The following is a 15,050-nucleotide window of genomic DNA, read 5'->3' as shown; positions in this document are numbered from 1 at the left end:
CACACATCATTGCTTACATAGGCCCAGCAATCCACCTAAGGGAGAGACAGCAGCATATTAAACAGCTGCCTGTGACTTGTGTATGCAGCAGCAGGGGGCACCAGAGATTTCTCTGCCCGCAGCACCAAATGGGCATCCTGTATGCCTGACTTTAAATCACACATGTACCAGTGGAAAATCAGGCTTTTCCAGTTGTCCATGTTTCTTCAAAATCTGCAGGGTTCTGCCCACTGATGTCTAGAACATTCCCTGAAATTTTGGAATTGGTCAGCAGGGGTGTTTATAAGTTATTATTGCACTACAAGAGAGAAATGCCATTGAGTTTACTAGCAAAAAATGTTCTTCAGTTTCATGCCACTAAAGTGTGTGGAGAGAACAAGATAACCAGGACCCAGGCATGTGGAATTTGAGAAGTTTATTATGGGAAATGTTACATGCTTTGACCAATTACTGTTCTCAGTCTGACCGTGGAACCAGGGTAGTGTGGGGTCTTCTAGATCTGGGGGGAGTACATGGAGGGGACCTACACACTAGAGCTGAATCTAGCCAAGTCACCTACTGCACAGTCACAGCGTGTGGTCTGTCAGACTGTAAGTGTAACATTTACTAACAGTCTATAGTCAGAGGGAAATAAGCTGTCCGGCTTCTTTCCTCAGTTCACATTCCACGCTTGTCCTGTGAAGAAGAGAAAACACAGAGTAAAAACCATGAGTGATTATAACAGGGTGATGCTCCAGAAACTGCTCAGACCCACTTTCTTTTAGTGTTCAGTCTGTATTTTATTCCAAACCCTTCCACCAACACCAGTACAGAGCAACATCACAGTTTTTAATCCTACATGTTTAACTCCATCTTTACCAGGGTCCTAGGAGGAAAAGAGATTTCCCTCTCTTGGGAACTTTCAGCCTGGACTCAGCTAGCCAAGTCCTCCTTCCCTTGTAGCACTTCCTTCCTGGCTTCTATCAGGTTAGCCAGCTGAGGGCTAATGTGTTCCTTGCCTCCCCTTCTGATTAGCTAATTGCCCTAGCAGCTGTCCCCCGGGGAACTAATGGAGGCTAAAGCCATGAGAGTGCTGTTTAGCCTCGGCACTCTGTCACCACAATGAAAAGGGGGAGTCTGCACCAAAAAAAAGAAAAAAAAAAAGCCCAATTTTATCCCCAGAAAATGTCGTCATTCTGTACAGCTAAACAGGCCAGTCCTGAAAGGGGGGTTCTATTAATTACATGAAACAGTCTGTTTGGGCCCCATGCAGAGCAATCCTACATCTCCACCCATGCTCTCTCCTTCATTGCTGTAACTCGGTGGACTTCATGGGAGTTACTCTTGATTTATGCTGGAGCAAGAAAAATCAGAATCTGCCCCATGGGCTTTAATGGGAATTCTGGTTGTGCCAGGAGAGAAAAATCCACACTTAATCCCACTTCCTTTCATCTCCTGCTCTACAAATCACTGCAGCTGCATGAAACTGCAGCTGTAGAAGTCAGCACAGAGATTTTCACCGTGTTTGAGGCAATTTCATGCCCCACGTTTCACTTTTCCATGAAGTTCCCTGAAGTGGCTGTTACAGCATCAGCACTGTGAGACGTTTCAAATCCTGAATATGCAAGAGTTCCGATTCCAGAGTCATTTTCAGCTGATGTGCGGGATTTTCAAAAGTGCCTCAAGAGTACATGGCCCACTGACTTTCAATAGCACGTGTGCTCCTAAGTCATTTAGTTGCTTTTGAAAATCCCTCCTGATGGGCCCATTTTCTCCTCAGGAATAGGTTTATTTTCACTGTAAAAAGGGATTCACTTCCAAGCCCAACATCTGCAAAATCTTGTATATTTTTCCAGTGACATGGGCTCATTTTCAAATACCTCAGAGCATTCTGGGTTTGGAACAACTCTTCCTTTCTTTTAACTACATCTCTGCATGCCACCCACTCTCTCCTCCCCCCACCTTCCCCTCTCCCTATTCTTATCGCTCTCTATGTAAAGTATCACTCACACGTTACTCTAATCGCTGCAGACTTGCAGCTGCTTTCCGGGTGAGATGTCTGACCACAGGCTGTGCTGCACTCAGCAAGACGTGTTTGCTTGGAAAAGAAAAAACCCAAATGTCACATTCTATCGAACCCCTGCTGTAACCGCCATATGAATGTCCCCTGCCCCCATTACAGAATATTCCCAACTCACAAAAACCTTTGAGAAGCTGAAGCCTGTGTGATGCTTCCCAGGGGTATCCATGGATAAAAGGGACCTAGCTACCACTCACCCTGAGCATGAGGAAGCCTTGTCTGCACCTGCTGTGGGTCGGTTCTCCACCACCACCAGCCTGGGGCAAGACAAGCACTACCTTCCAGGCCCCACTCTCTGTACTGGTTAATGATAGATACGCTCCAACCCCTGAGCCCTCCAAGCATCCACCTGCAGTGCGAAGCCCCCGAGCCAGTGGACGCTCTCAGCTTCTCCAGATCTGCCATTCCCAAAGAGCAGTACAGCATAGCTCTGCTTTACACACAGCACTTAGATTTGTCTATAGAGAAAGTTTTTTGTTTTGTTTTTTAAACAAAGAGCAGAGAGTCAAGTGATAATAAGCAGACGTTTTGGAAACAAAGTGTTACATATAAAATAAAATCGTAACATGCATTCTAGAGCCTATACTTTACTTGTCATATCAGACAGCAAAAACTCACCCAAAATCCTTCCAGCGTATTACAGCCAAGCTAGGCTGTGATCTTCCATTCATGATACAAGTATGCTGACCTCTTGCCTCCTCAGTGGAAAAGTGCAGAGTTTGTTTCTGTCCCTACAGCTGTAGTAAAAAAGAAATCCATTGTCTTCACTGGAGACTTTGCAATCACTTGATTAGCATTTTGCTCAGACTGTAAATAGGTGTTCATTCTGAAGTATACAATACCCAATTGAATTGTAGACAGACCAATAGATAAACATTTTCTGGCTGAAATAAACTTGTTTATCCACTGCTGGTGGGTGCATTCAACTCACAGAACTTAAAACATAATTTTCATTATATATGCATAACTCCTTACATATTAACCATACATACATTTTGCAATGATTATGATGGCCAGTGCGACAAGATTTCAGTAGAGACCTTGCATCAGACTCTGACAAAGTAGTATGTAAATACCAGACCCAGAGGGATCCCTGTAACATTTATGCATCCCTGTGTCTTCCACCAGTTGGCACCAAGAGTTCCCCCTGCTTCACAGCCTCCCTTGTTTCAGAATGACCTGTCTTCACAGCTGATCTATAAACTCTTGGGCAGAATCTGACATGTTCAGAAAGTCACTAAATATTTGATGAAACTCTCTTGAAATCTCCCCATTTTGGACTGATCCATTCCCAAGGCAGAGCTACAAAAACCAGGCAGTGTCTGGTGAGTTCCAATGAGTCTACTGGTCGCATCTGGGAGGCGCATGGGGCTAACATCCAACACACAGACTGGTTGTGGCCTTTTGTCAATTGTGGTAAGGTACCAGCAGCAAAGGGCAAATAAACATCACCCAGTTTAGTGGAAATAGACAAGGATCTCAGCCAGGCCTCCTACCTCTTTTATAGTAATTACATATCAGCACTGAAGCTGGTTTGATGTTGGACAAAGAAAGTTCTTGCTCAGCTGAGAAAGAGAAACTGATATTCTTTTGTGAAACCTGGGAATGGGAGGACAGAGGAGGGCATTATATGTTTTCTTTTAATATCAATTTCTCTCTACCAAAGACCTACTGAGGTGGATTCCAAATACACGGGGCTCCCACCTTGCATGGCACCATCACCCCAGAGAGTCCCTGTTCATCCAATCAGTTTCTTTACAGTTGTCTTGTTAAGATTTTTGGCCCTGAGACTAAAAATTTTCAAAAGGCATCTGTTTAAAGCTTGTAGACATATATAACGCCAGGGGGAAAATGTCTCTTTGAATTTATGTTCTCCATGTAAAAGGGGACACAGTTGTTCTTGGTTTCCATCTGCATCATCACACAATCATCCTGAAGCTTTAAACAAAGAAATGGGAAAGAGGATCCATTATTAACAAGCATTAAACATAAGAGGCGTCCCAGATCCTGCAGAAATGCCCATGTGATGATATTATGACCCACCACTTCCTTAGCTACTGGGAGTAGTGGCAGTTCTATTCCTGTGAAAGAACAATGGCATCTAGTGGTCAAAGTGGGAACTGCAAAATAATCACTGGGGGCAAATTTTCAAAGGTATTTAAATACCTAGATACCTATAAAATCGGTCTCTAGGTTGTATGTGTGTGGCCTAAGCTAGTCTGCAGCAGTTTGACAGGAAATCTACACACAACTTGAGTATAATGTTTGTTTCATTAAGTGGGTTACTGGTTGTATGTAATAAAGGGGATGGCAATGTGTCCTGAGCCAAGTGGGCTCCAGTGAATGCCCACAATGCTCAGAACACTGGTTGGCTGACCCGGTCCTCTCCTTTTATCCAGCCCAGGGTATAACAGCCTGTAACCCCCTCTGCCCCTGGGGTGGTTTATTCATGTCGCTTCCATCGTTTACCTTCCGCAGGGATGATCTGAGAGAGATGAAGCCTTAGAGCATCTTGCCATCAACAGTGGCCATGCTGGAGCTATTGCATATCCAGCATTACTGAAACCAGGGAGACTGGATCAGTCTACATCATGAATGAGGAGGAAACGTTCTGCTCCAGAGCACGAATAGTCTGTGAAGACCTTTCTGATTTACCTGTTGCACTGTGGCTACTTAATGACATGGAGGAGAGAGAGGGTAGCGAAGGGCCACCTGGAGGGACAGAGCATGAGAGGAGGCCTATTAATACAGTGCCTGGTTTCTATGGTGCTGGTGCTCTATAAATACCTAGAGACAGAAACTGTGCTTTATGGAAACACCCTAAGTTCCATGCAGGGTGAGGGAACTAATGTTCCAAGTGTTTGACTAGGACCATAGTACAGGGGCACGATCCAAAATTATTGGACTTTGTTATCTGGGGGCCTGTGATGGGGTGGAGTAGGCCCAAAGGCCCCGGCTGGAGGCCTCAGGGTTTGCCACACCCATCCCAGAAAAGGAGCTGTGGAGAGATCCTCCAAGAGGCCTAGAGTGGTTGCGAGGAAGCAACCAATCAGAGTGGCTACTGGAATGGCCAATCAGGGGCCAGGAGGGCCATATAAAAGGAGCTGCAGAACAGATCATCAGTTAGTTGCTGTTTGGAGCTGGAGAAGAAAGGACTGTGTGCCTGGCTGGAAAAGCGGCAGGAGCACAGGCAGCTAAGCAGGGGCAGGGACCGGGGGAGTAAGAGGCTCCTGCCTGGCTGCTAGGACTGAGCCAAAGACAATTTGCTAGCAGGGACTGGGGGAGCAATGAAGGAGCTCCTGGCTGGCTGCTGGGACTGAGAAAGGACTGAGCCCAGCTGTAGGAAGATAGTGTCTCCAGGGAGGAAGCCCTGGGGATATGGCCCCATACCAGGGCTGGGACTACTTAACGACTGAGCCCAGGGAGGAATCATCCCCATTATAAAACAGCACTGACACTGTACTCAACTATTTTGTGTATATGTGCACTCTAGGGCACTGCTGGATAGAATCAGAAATGCTTAGTTGTGTACCATAGACTCTATACTGCTAGCATCTAGTGGAGAATCTCCTTTTGCTCCAGTCATTAAGGCCCAGATTTTGGGGGCAGGAGAAGCCAAGTCCTATGCACACAGTCACAGTGCAGCCCTCAGGGGCCATGCAGTTCAGCAGAGTGACAACAGGGAAGTCCTTGGGTGCTCCAGATTTGTAACAATATTCCTAATCGATAGTCCTGTTTTAAACCCTCCCCTCCCCCGTTTCCCAGTTGGCTGGCTCTTATCACCCAGGGAGCTGGGGCAATGGTGGGAAGTGACCTGGCTGAAAGGAGCAGATCAAACTTTGCTGCAAGGCTGCTGTGCAGGAAGCATGCACTGTCTGCAGAGAGAGATTGAACCCAGATATCGTTTTGGGCATGAGGATGTTGTATCTCAGGACTGTCTATAACAAAGGGAAAATAATCCTGACAATAAAACCCCAATCACTCCCATCCTGCATTTAACACTGTGGCAGTTCTCAAACACCTTTCTGACAGATCTGCCTCTATCCTCTCTATTAGCTCTTTAGAGTAGAAGTAACTGTTTTTACTAAAGTAACCCTTCTGCCAGGTGAGGTTGGGTTCAATATCTAGGGATCCCTCTTAACAACAGAATACAGAACTGGCCTGAGTCCCCACTGGTAATCTGGGAAAAATTACACCACCCTTGGGCACCTCTAAGAGTCAGTACTTCCCCTCTGGCAAGTACTGAGTCTGAGTGTAGAAAAGAAAACTTTCAATAAAAAGGGGAAAGGAAGCCAGCATTAATTTGGGGAACCACCACAAGCATGTGACCATGAGCAAAACCCCCAGCCCACAATACACTGGGCAGTGTTCTTTGCCTCAGGTTCTCACCTTGCAGTGTGAAAGTCCGACAAACAAGTGTTCCTTTAACATGCCACTCCCCTCTCCCTCCACCACATTGCACTCACAGTTGTTGTGCTTGGTCAGCAAAGATGCAGAATTCAGAGGTGCGTTCGGGAGAGTTCACCTCCCACCACAGTGGGTATGGGGGAGGGGCTGAACAGTGCCTCAGCGGCTTGCTCCACCCTTCACTCTGCCTTGCTGCCTGCTGCCGCCACTGCTTCATCGTTCACCCTGCCGCTGGCCGCATCGCTGCCAGTCCCTCGGCCGCCGGCCGCCTCGTTGTTCACGCCACCTCTGCGATGCCTTGACGTCCCGCCCCTTAACACAGCTCTCAGTAATTTCAGCCGTTAGAAGAGCAGCCTTGCTCCTAAAGCAGACCGGTCAGTCTCTTGTACGGGAGATACTGCCCCACAGCAGGTCACACGCACCTGGGCATCAGCCACTTCAGAGCTAGTGATCTGTAACAAAACAAGAGACTCCCAAATGAGTATAATCCGCTTAGTTATTAAACAGTAGAGAGCAAAAGGGTCAGAACAATGTCTGGGACTCTCTGGGCAAAGCCTATACCTACTATACCACCTCAGTCAGCCACCCCCAACTACCTCTCCGCTAGCCTTTGGCACCCCACCCCTGCTTAGTGAGTGCAGTAAAGTTGAGGGTGACCGCGCTTAATCAGGGCAGGCCAAGCACATTCTGCTGCCCCCACTCATACAACAAGGACAACAACCTTTCCTCACCCCTGCACCCAACACCACAGTAACCTGCAGTCCTACACCAGCCAAAAGTGGTCATCTGGGCAAAGCTGCTCCATCACGCTGCACACCTTAGCACAATAGGCGTGCCTATGCAAACAAGGCTGGTTCCTGAAGTCTTTCCCCCCAGCTGATCACTAGATGTCAGTGAAGAGCTCATTCAGACCCTGCTTAAATCAACTTCAGGAGCCACATCCTAGAATTGTACTGAGCCTTTATCTGGTAACAATGAATGCCTCTTCATTACCCACCCCCTTTTACCTCTACCAGATGTGTCACTGATCCCAATATCTGCTTTACCACACCTTCTTCCCACTTCATCCACCCCTTGTAATTTCGTACCAATACTCTCTACCCTAGACAGAAAAACCTGGGGGAGGGGCTGTCAGGAAACCAGTATAGGCTGTAACACAATATGGACAAAAAGCTAAAATCCAGGTAAGGCTCATTCTGCTGGACTCAGGCTTCAGACAGCTTTCCCTCTTCATTCCCTGCTTCTCATGGAAATGTCATTACTACCTTACACAGGACTAGGGTTGCCAGCTTTCTAATCACACAATACCGAACGCACTTACCCCATCCCTTCTCTGAGGCCCTACCCCTGCCCCGCGGTCCCACCCCGCACTCCATTTCCCCCTCCCTCCGTCGCTTGCTCTCCCCCACCCTCGCTCACTCACTCGTTTTTACCGTGCTAGGGCAGGGGGTTGGGGTGTGAGAGGGGGTGGGGGCTCTAGCTGGGGGTGCGGGCTCTGGGGTGGGGCTGGAGATGATGGGTTTGGGGTGCAGGAGGAGGCTCTGGGCTGGGGCAGAGGGGTTTGGAGTGTGGAAGGGGGCTCCAGACTGGGGCAGGGTGTGGGAGGGGGTACAGGCTCTGGGCTGGTGGCGTGGGCTCCACAGAAATGAGAGGTTTGGGGTGCAGGACGGCGCTCCAGGCTGGGGCAGGGGTTTGGGAAGGGGAGGTTCGGGAGGGAGTTTGGGTGCAGGAGGGGGCTCAGGGATGGGGCAAGAAGTTGGGGCAGGAGAGGAGGTTCGGGATGTGGACTTCGGGTGGCACTCACCTCAGGCAGCTCTCAGAAGCAGCATCTCCTCCCTCTGGCTCCTAGGTGGAGGTGCGGCAAGGCAGCTCCACGCACTGCCCCTGCCTGCAGGCGCCATCCCCACAGCTCCCATTGGCTGGGGTTCCTGGCCAACAGGAGCTGCAGAACCGGCGCTCGGGGTGGGGGCAGCATGCAGAGCCCCTGTGGCCACCCCTATGCCTTGGAGCCCGACGGATATGCTGGCAGCTTCCCAGGAGCTGCATGGATCCGGGCAGGCACCCTGCTTGCCCTGCTGTGGGCGGCCAACTGGAATTTTAAAGGCCTGGTCAGCAGTGCTGACGAGAGCCGCCAGGGTCCCTTTTCAACAGGGCATTCCGGTCAAAAACTGGACACCAGGCAACCCTAGTCCCCATAGTAAACAACCATCCTACAGGGATAACTCCAGTTCCCTGAAATAGTAAGGGCTAAGTTGTTCTTCGGTTATGTGATTTGGCCACCCTGATAGTGCATAGTGCATCACTTTAAAAGATCCCATTTTGGTTCTTATTTCCAGAGCAATATCATTAGCTGAAATAGGAAGGTCATCTAGGAAAGAGATTCGATACACAGAGTTTTCCTCTCTGTTTCCCTGTGTAAAGGGGCAAACAGGACAGTGCTTCTGCAGTAGCATGTTTTTCTGATGGTCTATAATAAATGGCATACAGGTACGCTGCTAAGATCAAATCCCATCGCTTCAGCCTTGCTGCCACTAATGGTGGAACGCCTTTGGACCCAGTATTTTTACCAGTGGATTAAACTTCCTAACACTAATAACAGTAGGACAATGGAAGAGACTGCCTTGGGAGGTTGTGGAAGCATCTTCACTGGAGGTTTTCAAAAGGAGGCTGGATAACATCTGTCTTGGATGGTTTAGAACCAACAAATCCTGCATCTTAGCAGGGGGTTAGACTAGATGACCCGTGCGGTCCCTTCCAACCCTATGCTTCTAAATCAGTGATTAAGGTCAATTGTTTCCTAAACAGGTATTCATGGAATTTAATAACCTCCCGAACGATGCTAAAGCTTCTTTTTTAATTTGAGAGTCTTTTCTCTCAGCCTTTGATAATGTTCTGCCAGCAAATGCTATGGATTTTTCACTCCCATCTTTACAAATGTGTGAAATGACAGGCCCAATTCCTACAGGAGAGGCATCACAGGCTAAGTTATGGGTAGGGCCCTGAGAAAATCTTGTGTTTTTTTGTTTTTGTTTGTTTTTTAATTACAGCAGTCACAGGTAAAATAGCAAATTTCACAGGATGTACACAGAATGCCATCAGTAAAAGGTCACTGCTGCATTCCTTTGTATAAAAACAGACACTGAATCACCCCAAACTGCTGCGATTTCCCCTACAACGGAGCGACAGAAGCAGGCATCCATGGGCAGTTTTACGTTGAAGCAGAAGTTCAGGTGAGGCTATAGATTTCCCCAAGCATGAGAACGTACAGGTGCCCACTTTTACTTTCCTACTGTAGGAAAAATTGCAGTACTGGGCTAATTCCACAATTTCTGTGCAGTCACAATTTTCTCAGGGCCCTAATTATGGAAAGCTCAGTTTTACAATCTACCAATAAACTGGAACTAGTTTCTTTTTCACTACCTCAAAAGTTTTATGTTCCTTTTCCATCCAAACCCACTTTATAGTTTCTGCAATTAATGTTGCTAAATTTGGAATGAATCTTCCATAATAATTTAACATGGTCAGAAACAATCTAAGCTCTGAGACAGCTATAGCACTGGAGCGTTCTCAATGGATTTTGTATTCTCTTTTAATAGGTAAACCTCTTCTGCATCTACACAATGCCTCAAACAAGTAACCTGATTTTGAAAAAGAGCACACTTATCTCTGTTAACTTTACAATTTTTTTGCAATCTCTTTAAAGTCCCCTCTAGATATTTTAAATGTTCCTCTGAAGTCCTCCCAGTTATTAATAGATCTTCTAAATAACAGACACCACCATTTACCTCCTGCAGTGCCTGATCTGTTATTCATTGAAACAGAACAGGTGTGCTAGCTCCCCATAGGGTAATCTTTCATACCTAAATACCCTTGTGTGTGTTTTGTGGACAGAAATGTTTTTGCATCTGGCTACATTGCCATCTGCTGGTAAGCTTGGGGCAAGTCTAGTTTGCTCGACTTCATTCCCTCTGTCAGCTTTTGCAAATAAATCTTGTGGTTTAGGAAATAGATATTTATCCATCTCCAGCCTGGGGTTTATAGTGACTTTATAATCCCTACAAATTCTTACACTATCATCACCTTTCGGGATACACACAATTAGTACAGTTCCTTCACTGGACTCCATAGAGACAGTATACCCTGCTTTTCAAGTCATCCAGTTGCTTTTCCATGGGCTCTTGGAACAGAGCATATGGAACAAGTGTAGTCTTCAGAAATTTAGCACTGGCCTTTGCTTTGCTGGTGTATGTCTTTAACCAAACCCATATCTGTACTAATTACACTGGTCTTTTAGTACCCCCACTCTGTCTGGCAGATGATGTACCACAATCCAATTTACTCTTGTATAGCCAGTCTCTGACTATTACTAGGAGGCCATTTCCTTCCATTACAATTAATTTTAACGGTGAACAGACACCTTTATAAGTTACAGTGACAGGGAGACAGCTTAATACCCCTCTCTGCCTTTATTGCAATTCTGTAAAAGCACAATAGTTTCTTACCTCAGATAAGATTTTTTTTGTAAGCGCCCTCAGAGATCATGGTCATTGCCACTCCTGTATCTCTCTCCATTGTCAATATCACATCATTAACCTTTACATTAACATAATACAGGTGATGACATCTGTTCAGTCTCCACCATGTACAGTTATGTGAAATGGTACAGCTCACATATCCTTTCATCTGGAGACAACCTGCCTCCGGACCCGACTCTTCCTAGTCACTTAACTAGTTCCGTGGCTCCTATCTGCAGTCATTGATGGCTTCTGCTCAGCGTATTCTTTGCTGTTCTGTGGGGCACTGTGGAATGACCAGGTGACATTTTCCCTCTTACCGCACTTCTTGCGGTGCAGAGAAATAGTGCTCCTGCTGGTGTGATATCCCTAAACCATGGCTCCCTCTGTTATGTGCTGAACCGTGTTGTCATCTTCTTCCTCCCCTGCTGAGTCCCTTCTTTCCAGGCCTGGCATGATGGGGAGAGTTTATTTTCAAATTTTGGTGCATTTTTCTTTATGGATTCAAACAACAGAACAGTCTCCACAGCTCCCTCTAGTAGCAGGTGTCACAATTCAGGGCAACTGCACCTCCCCTCAGGGGTTCAGCAAGGGCAACCACTCTATGGGGTAGTAAGAATTTTTCCCCTTAAAATACCAAGGAAATTAACTGCCCCAAACCTTCATTAATACAGAGTTAGGTTTACTCAGTGGGGCCTAATGCCCTTCCAGAATGTGGACGGGGGTAACCTTAAACCTCTGAAAACAAGGAAATAAAACGTTAAGGTACAAACCATTTGTGCAATGCAACCTTTACTCTGCCCTCCGAGTGATACTCCAACATGCCAATAACACACTGCCCTTACAGATACTACAGATACTCTGGGAACAGAGCACATACGCACCGTAGGACAAAGTCCAGCATCTACTCTTTGCTCAGGCAAAACTCAAGTTTAGATCAGGCATAGCCAACAGCAGCTACCTACACACAAACACTAACCATCCCAGATTTGCTAAATGTTACTACCTCTTCACCCTTGCCCTGAGGATTCCTTCTGAGACATTGCCTTCACTGACTCCTCACTAAGGACTGGAGACTAGTCACATAGACCACCAGATGGCTGACGATCCCCATAGCAAGACACACTCCCGGCACCCCCTACTGACAAAGCCTATAAACTCAATGCTGAAATGAGGAATACTTGATCCCTCAAAGTACAGATGCAACTCTCCTCATACCACAGTGACAGAGCAGCCAATTTGCTCCAACTGCTCCACCATTCAATACGGTTACACCTAAGGCAGCTGGTGTGCGTGCAGATAAACGGTGCACCTCAAACCACTGGAACACAACAGAACACAGTAGCATGTTCTCTTAGTCATTCCTCATGTCTATTTATTATGGCATTATCTTTACTGAACCACCTTATCTCTTCCAAAAGGTAAAGAGAGAAACTTGTATCTGTCCCAGAGTGTAGTAAAAGAGCAAAGATCAAATGACACATTATCTAATGTGACTTATCAATATCCATCTTTCTTATCTAGCATAATAAATATGCTTTTTTACCAGCTAGTCAGGACATCTGCTGGTGTGGGGATAGAATAATGCTGTATCAGTATAGTCTTATTAAGGCATCTGGGATCCAAACAAATCCTAATCTTGCCGTATTTTGTCCCAGTTATGATTAAACTGCTAACCCATGGAGTGGGTGAGTTCACTTTGGCTAGGACTCTTTCCTTTTCTAACTGTCTGAGTGAATTTCTGAGTCTGTCACTGCAAAAGGTGTAGTTCCGCAGCCATGCACTGTATGACAAGGGTGACTGATGGGTCTGTATATATGCGATCCTTCCCACAGAACTCTCCTAGTCCCCTGAAGAATTCCAGGTGTTGTGCAAGCAATTCTTCTTAGTGCTGTGTGCTTTTGTGTGCAGCATACTCATTCATACATACTAGGTGTACCCGTATGCAGGCTTCTCTGCCTATCAGTAGTGTTGTAAATGCCTTAGTGATTAAGTCTTCATCACTAAGGTGAAGTCTTCAATTGAAGACTGACCTTAGCTTTAACAGTTGCTGTTGTTAAAGTGACTTCCCCTTCAGAGTATATTCTGGAATCACCATATGCTATAAGCACATCATCAGACTGCTTTATCTAGATGGGACCTGCTATCTTTCTCAAACACTGAATTGGAAAACATTTAGCTTCCACCCCAATATCAAGATTAAAACTTCATAGGTACCTTCCTTACATACAGTGTAGGATACCAAGGTTCTGTGAGCAAGCTATATGATTTCTAACCGAGCTATAGGATTTGTTTCCCTGTGACACTGTATACACAAAAAGAGATTGTTCACATTCTAGTTCAGTCAGAGATTTGTGGCTTTGCCTTTTGGGTAAGTGTGTTGCTCTGCAAATAGAACAGTGATTTAATTTTCCACATTTGTGGCATATTTTTCCATAGGCTAGGTGTGTTGTACCACAGTGTGTACAGACTTTTTGTGTGAGTGGTTGGTATGCCTGCTTTGCTCTGACGCACCAGCAGCTGGGCCCTCCCCATGAGTATTCTTTTGTGTAACAGCCTCTACAAACTTGCCAGTATGTGGCCCAGACGGGATCTCTAGTTGTGTTTTTGCGGCTTGGGAGGCTCTGTGAATGCCTATTCCTTTCTGCAAGCCCAAATCAGGTTTCCACTTTCCTCAACAACCTTTCCTTTAGCCCTTTATCAGTGACACTAAGCACAGTACTCGCAAAAAGAAAAGGAGTACCTGTGGCACCTTAGAGACTAACCAATTTATTTGACCATAAGCTTTCCTGAGCTACAGCTCCCGGTGAAGTGAGCTGTAGCTCACAAAAGCTTATGCTCAAATAAACTGGTTAGTCTCTAAGGTGCCACAAGTCCTCCTTTTCTTTTTGCGAATACAGACTAACACGGCTGCTACTCTGAAACCTAAGCACAGTACTGTAGCTGAGAATATCCTTTTCAGTGTTTCCAAACTCAAACGCTTGCTTTTTGCCTCAGCTCTGTGACATACTTGTCTATCTGCTCTTCCCCTAAGTGTAGGTGAGGCCACTACAGAACTGGTGCCGTTCAAACACAACATTTTTCTTACGGTTACCCTAGTTCCTAAGCATTGTGAAGACCTCATCCAAAAGAGAAGCATTTTCAGCTGGCTGCTGTGAGAATGTTATAAACTTCCAGAGCTTCCGGTAAAATGGCTACTCTTATCCCCTGTTCTTTTGTATCTGCACCCGAAGTTTTCATATAGATCTGGAAGGTTTGTTCCCATCTCCAGCAGGATTATAACAGAAAGATACAGGTGGGGTTGGCTTACAGTCCTCCCTCTTGCGGATTTTTTTTTTTTTTAAAATAGCCTTTTCTAGTTTAACGGCTTTAAGTTGGCCCTCACTTGTGTGTACTCACTGTGTCTTTATTCTCTGCGCCTTCGGTGAGGTTTCTGCTGGTCTGTGCACGGCAGCTTCTGCTGGTCTGTGTCCGTGGCGCAGTTCGCACCATTTGCGGATACGCCGCGTCCTGGCAGGAGCGGCTACTTCCCGCAGCCCGAGGCCCCCGGCCGGCAGCGCCGCTTGCAGAGCCCCACAGCGCCCGCCGCAGCGCTTCGACCCCGGGCACGGCAAGGCGGCGCCCGCAGGCGGAGCGGGGCAGCCGCCGGGTGTCTCTGCCCCGCGTGAGAGCGCCCGGGCGCCGGCAGGAGGCGGCCGCGGGGCCCGTTGTCAAGAGGCAGCGGCGCAGCCCGCCCCCGCCCCGGGCCTCGCTCGCACACAGCTGCGGGCACAGGCTACAGCGCAGCCGCCCTGCGGCACGGAGGGGAAGAGGCTGAACGCGCCCGGGAGAGGAAGGATTCATCGCGGACACTGCACCCCCCTGCCCCGGCCCAGGGAGATCGCGCCGAGCCCCGGGGCCTGGATGCTGGGACGTGGCAGGGTCTCCTCCCAGCCGCTCGTAGCCGTACCCGGCTGGGAGGTGGGGGCGAGGAGCTCTGATGTTTCTGCTTCAGAGACACCAGAGAGAAGGGTCTGGTGGGACCCAGGGAGGTGGCTGGGGTGTCTTTTCCAGGTGGTTTCCGATGGTAG

The 15,050-nt window shown here is 47.3% G+C and overlaps 1 protein-coding gene across 3 annotated transcripts; it reads right to left on the bottom strand.

Moving 5' to 3' along the window:
- Window positions 1-400: 400 nt before the first annotated feature.
- On the bottom strand, window positions 401-14,838 carry LOC144269042 (uncharacterized). 3 transcript variants are annotated; one of them, XM_077824521.1, is made up of 5 exons: window positions 14,380-14,838; window positions 6,449-6,918; window positions 2,678-2,796; window positions 1,990-2,077; window positions 401-675 (listed from the first exon to the last, which is right to left on the bottom strand). In XM_077824521.1, the coding sequence occupies exons 1-2, from the start codon at window positions 14,821-14,823 to the stop codon at window positions 6,808-6,810; spliced, it is 555 nt and encodes a 184-aa protein (XP_077680647.1). In that variant the 5' UTR covers window positions 14,824-14,838; the 3' UTR covers window positions 401-675; window positions 1,990-2,077; window positions 2,678-2,796; window positions 6,449-6,807. The 3 variants fall into 3 exon arrangements, with proteins under 3 accessions (XP_077680647.1, XP_077680639.1, XP_077680656.1); XM_077824513.1 differs by having other exon boundaries at window positions 6,526-6,918; XM_077824530.1 differs by lacking the exon at window positions 1,990-2,077 and having other exon boundaries at window positions 6,526-6,918.
- Window positions 14,839-15,050: the final 212 nt, after the last annotated feature.

This window comes from Eretmochelys imbricata, chromosome 1 (genome assembly GCF_965152235.1).
Source record: "Eretmochelys imbricata isolate rEreImb1 chromosome 1, rEreImb1.hap1, whole genome shotgun sequence".
NCBI lineage: Eukaryota > Metazoa > Chordata > Testudines > Cheloniidae > Eretmochelys > Eretmochelys imbricata.
Note: the sequence above shows the minus strand (reverse complement) of the source record. Positions and strands in the feature narration are given on the sequence as shown.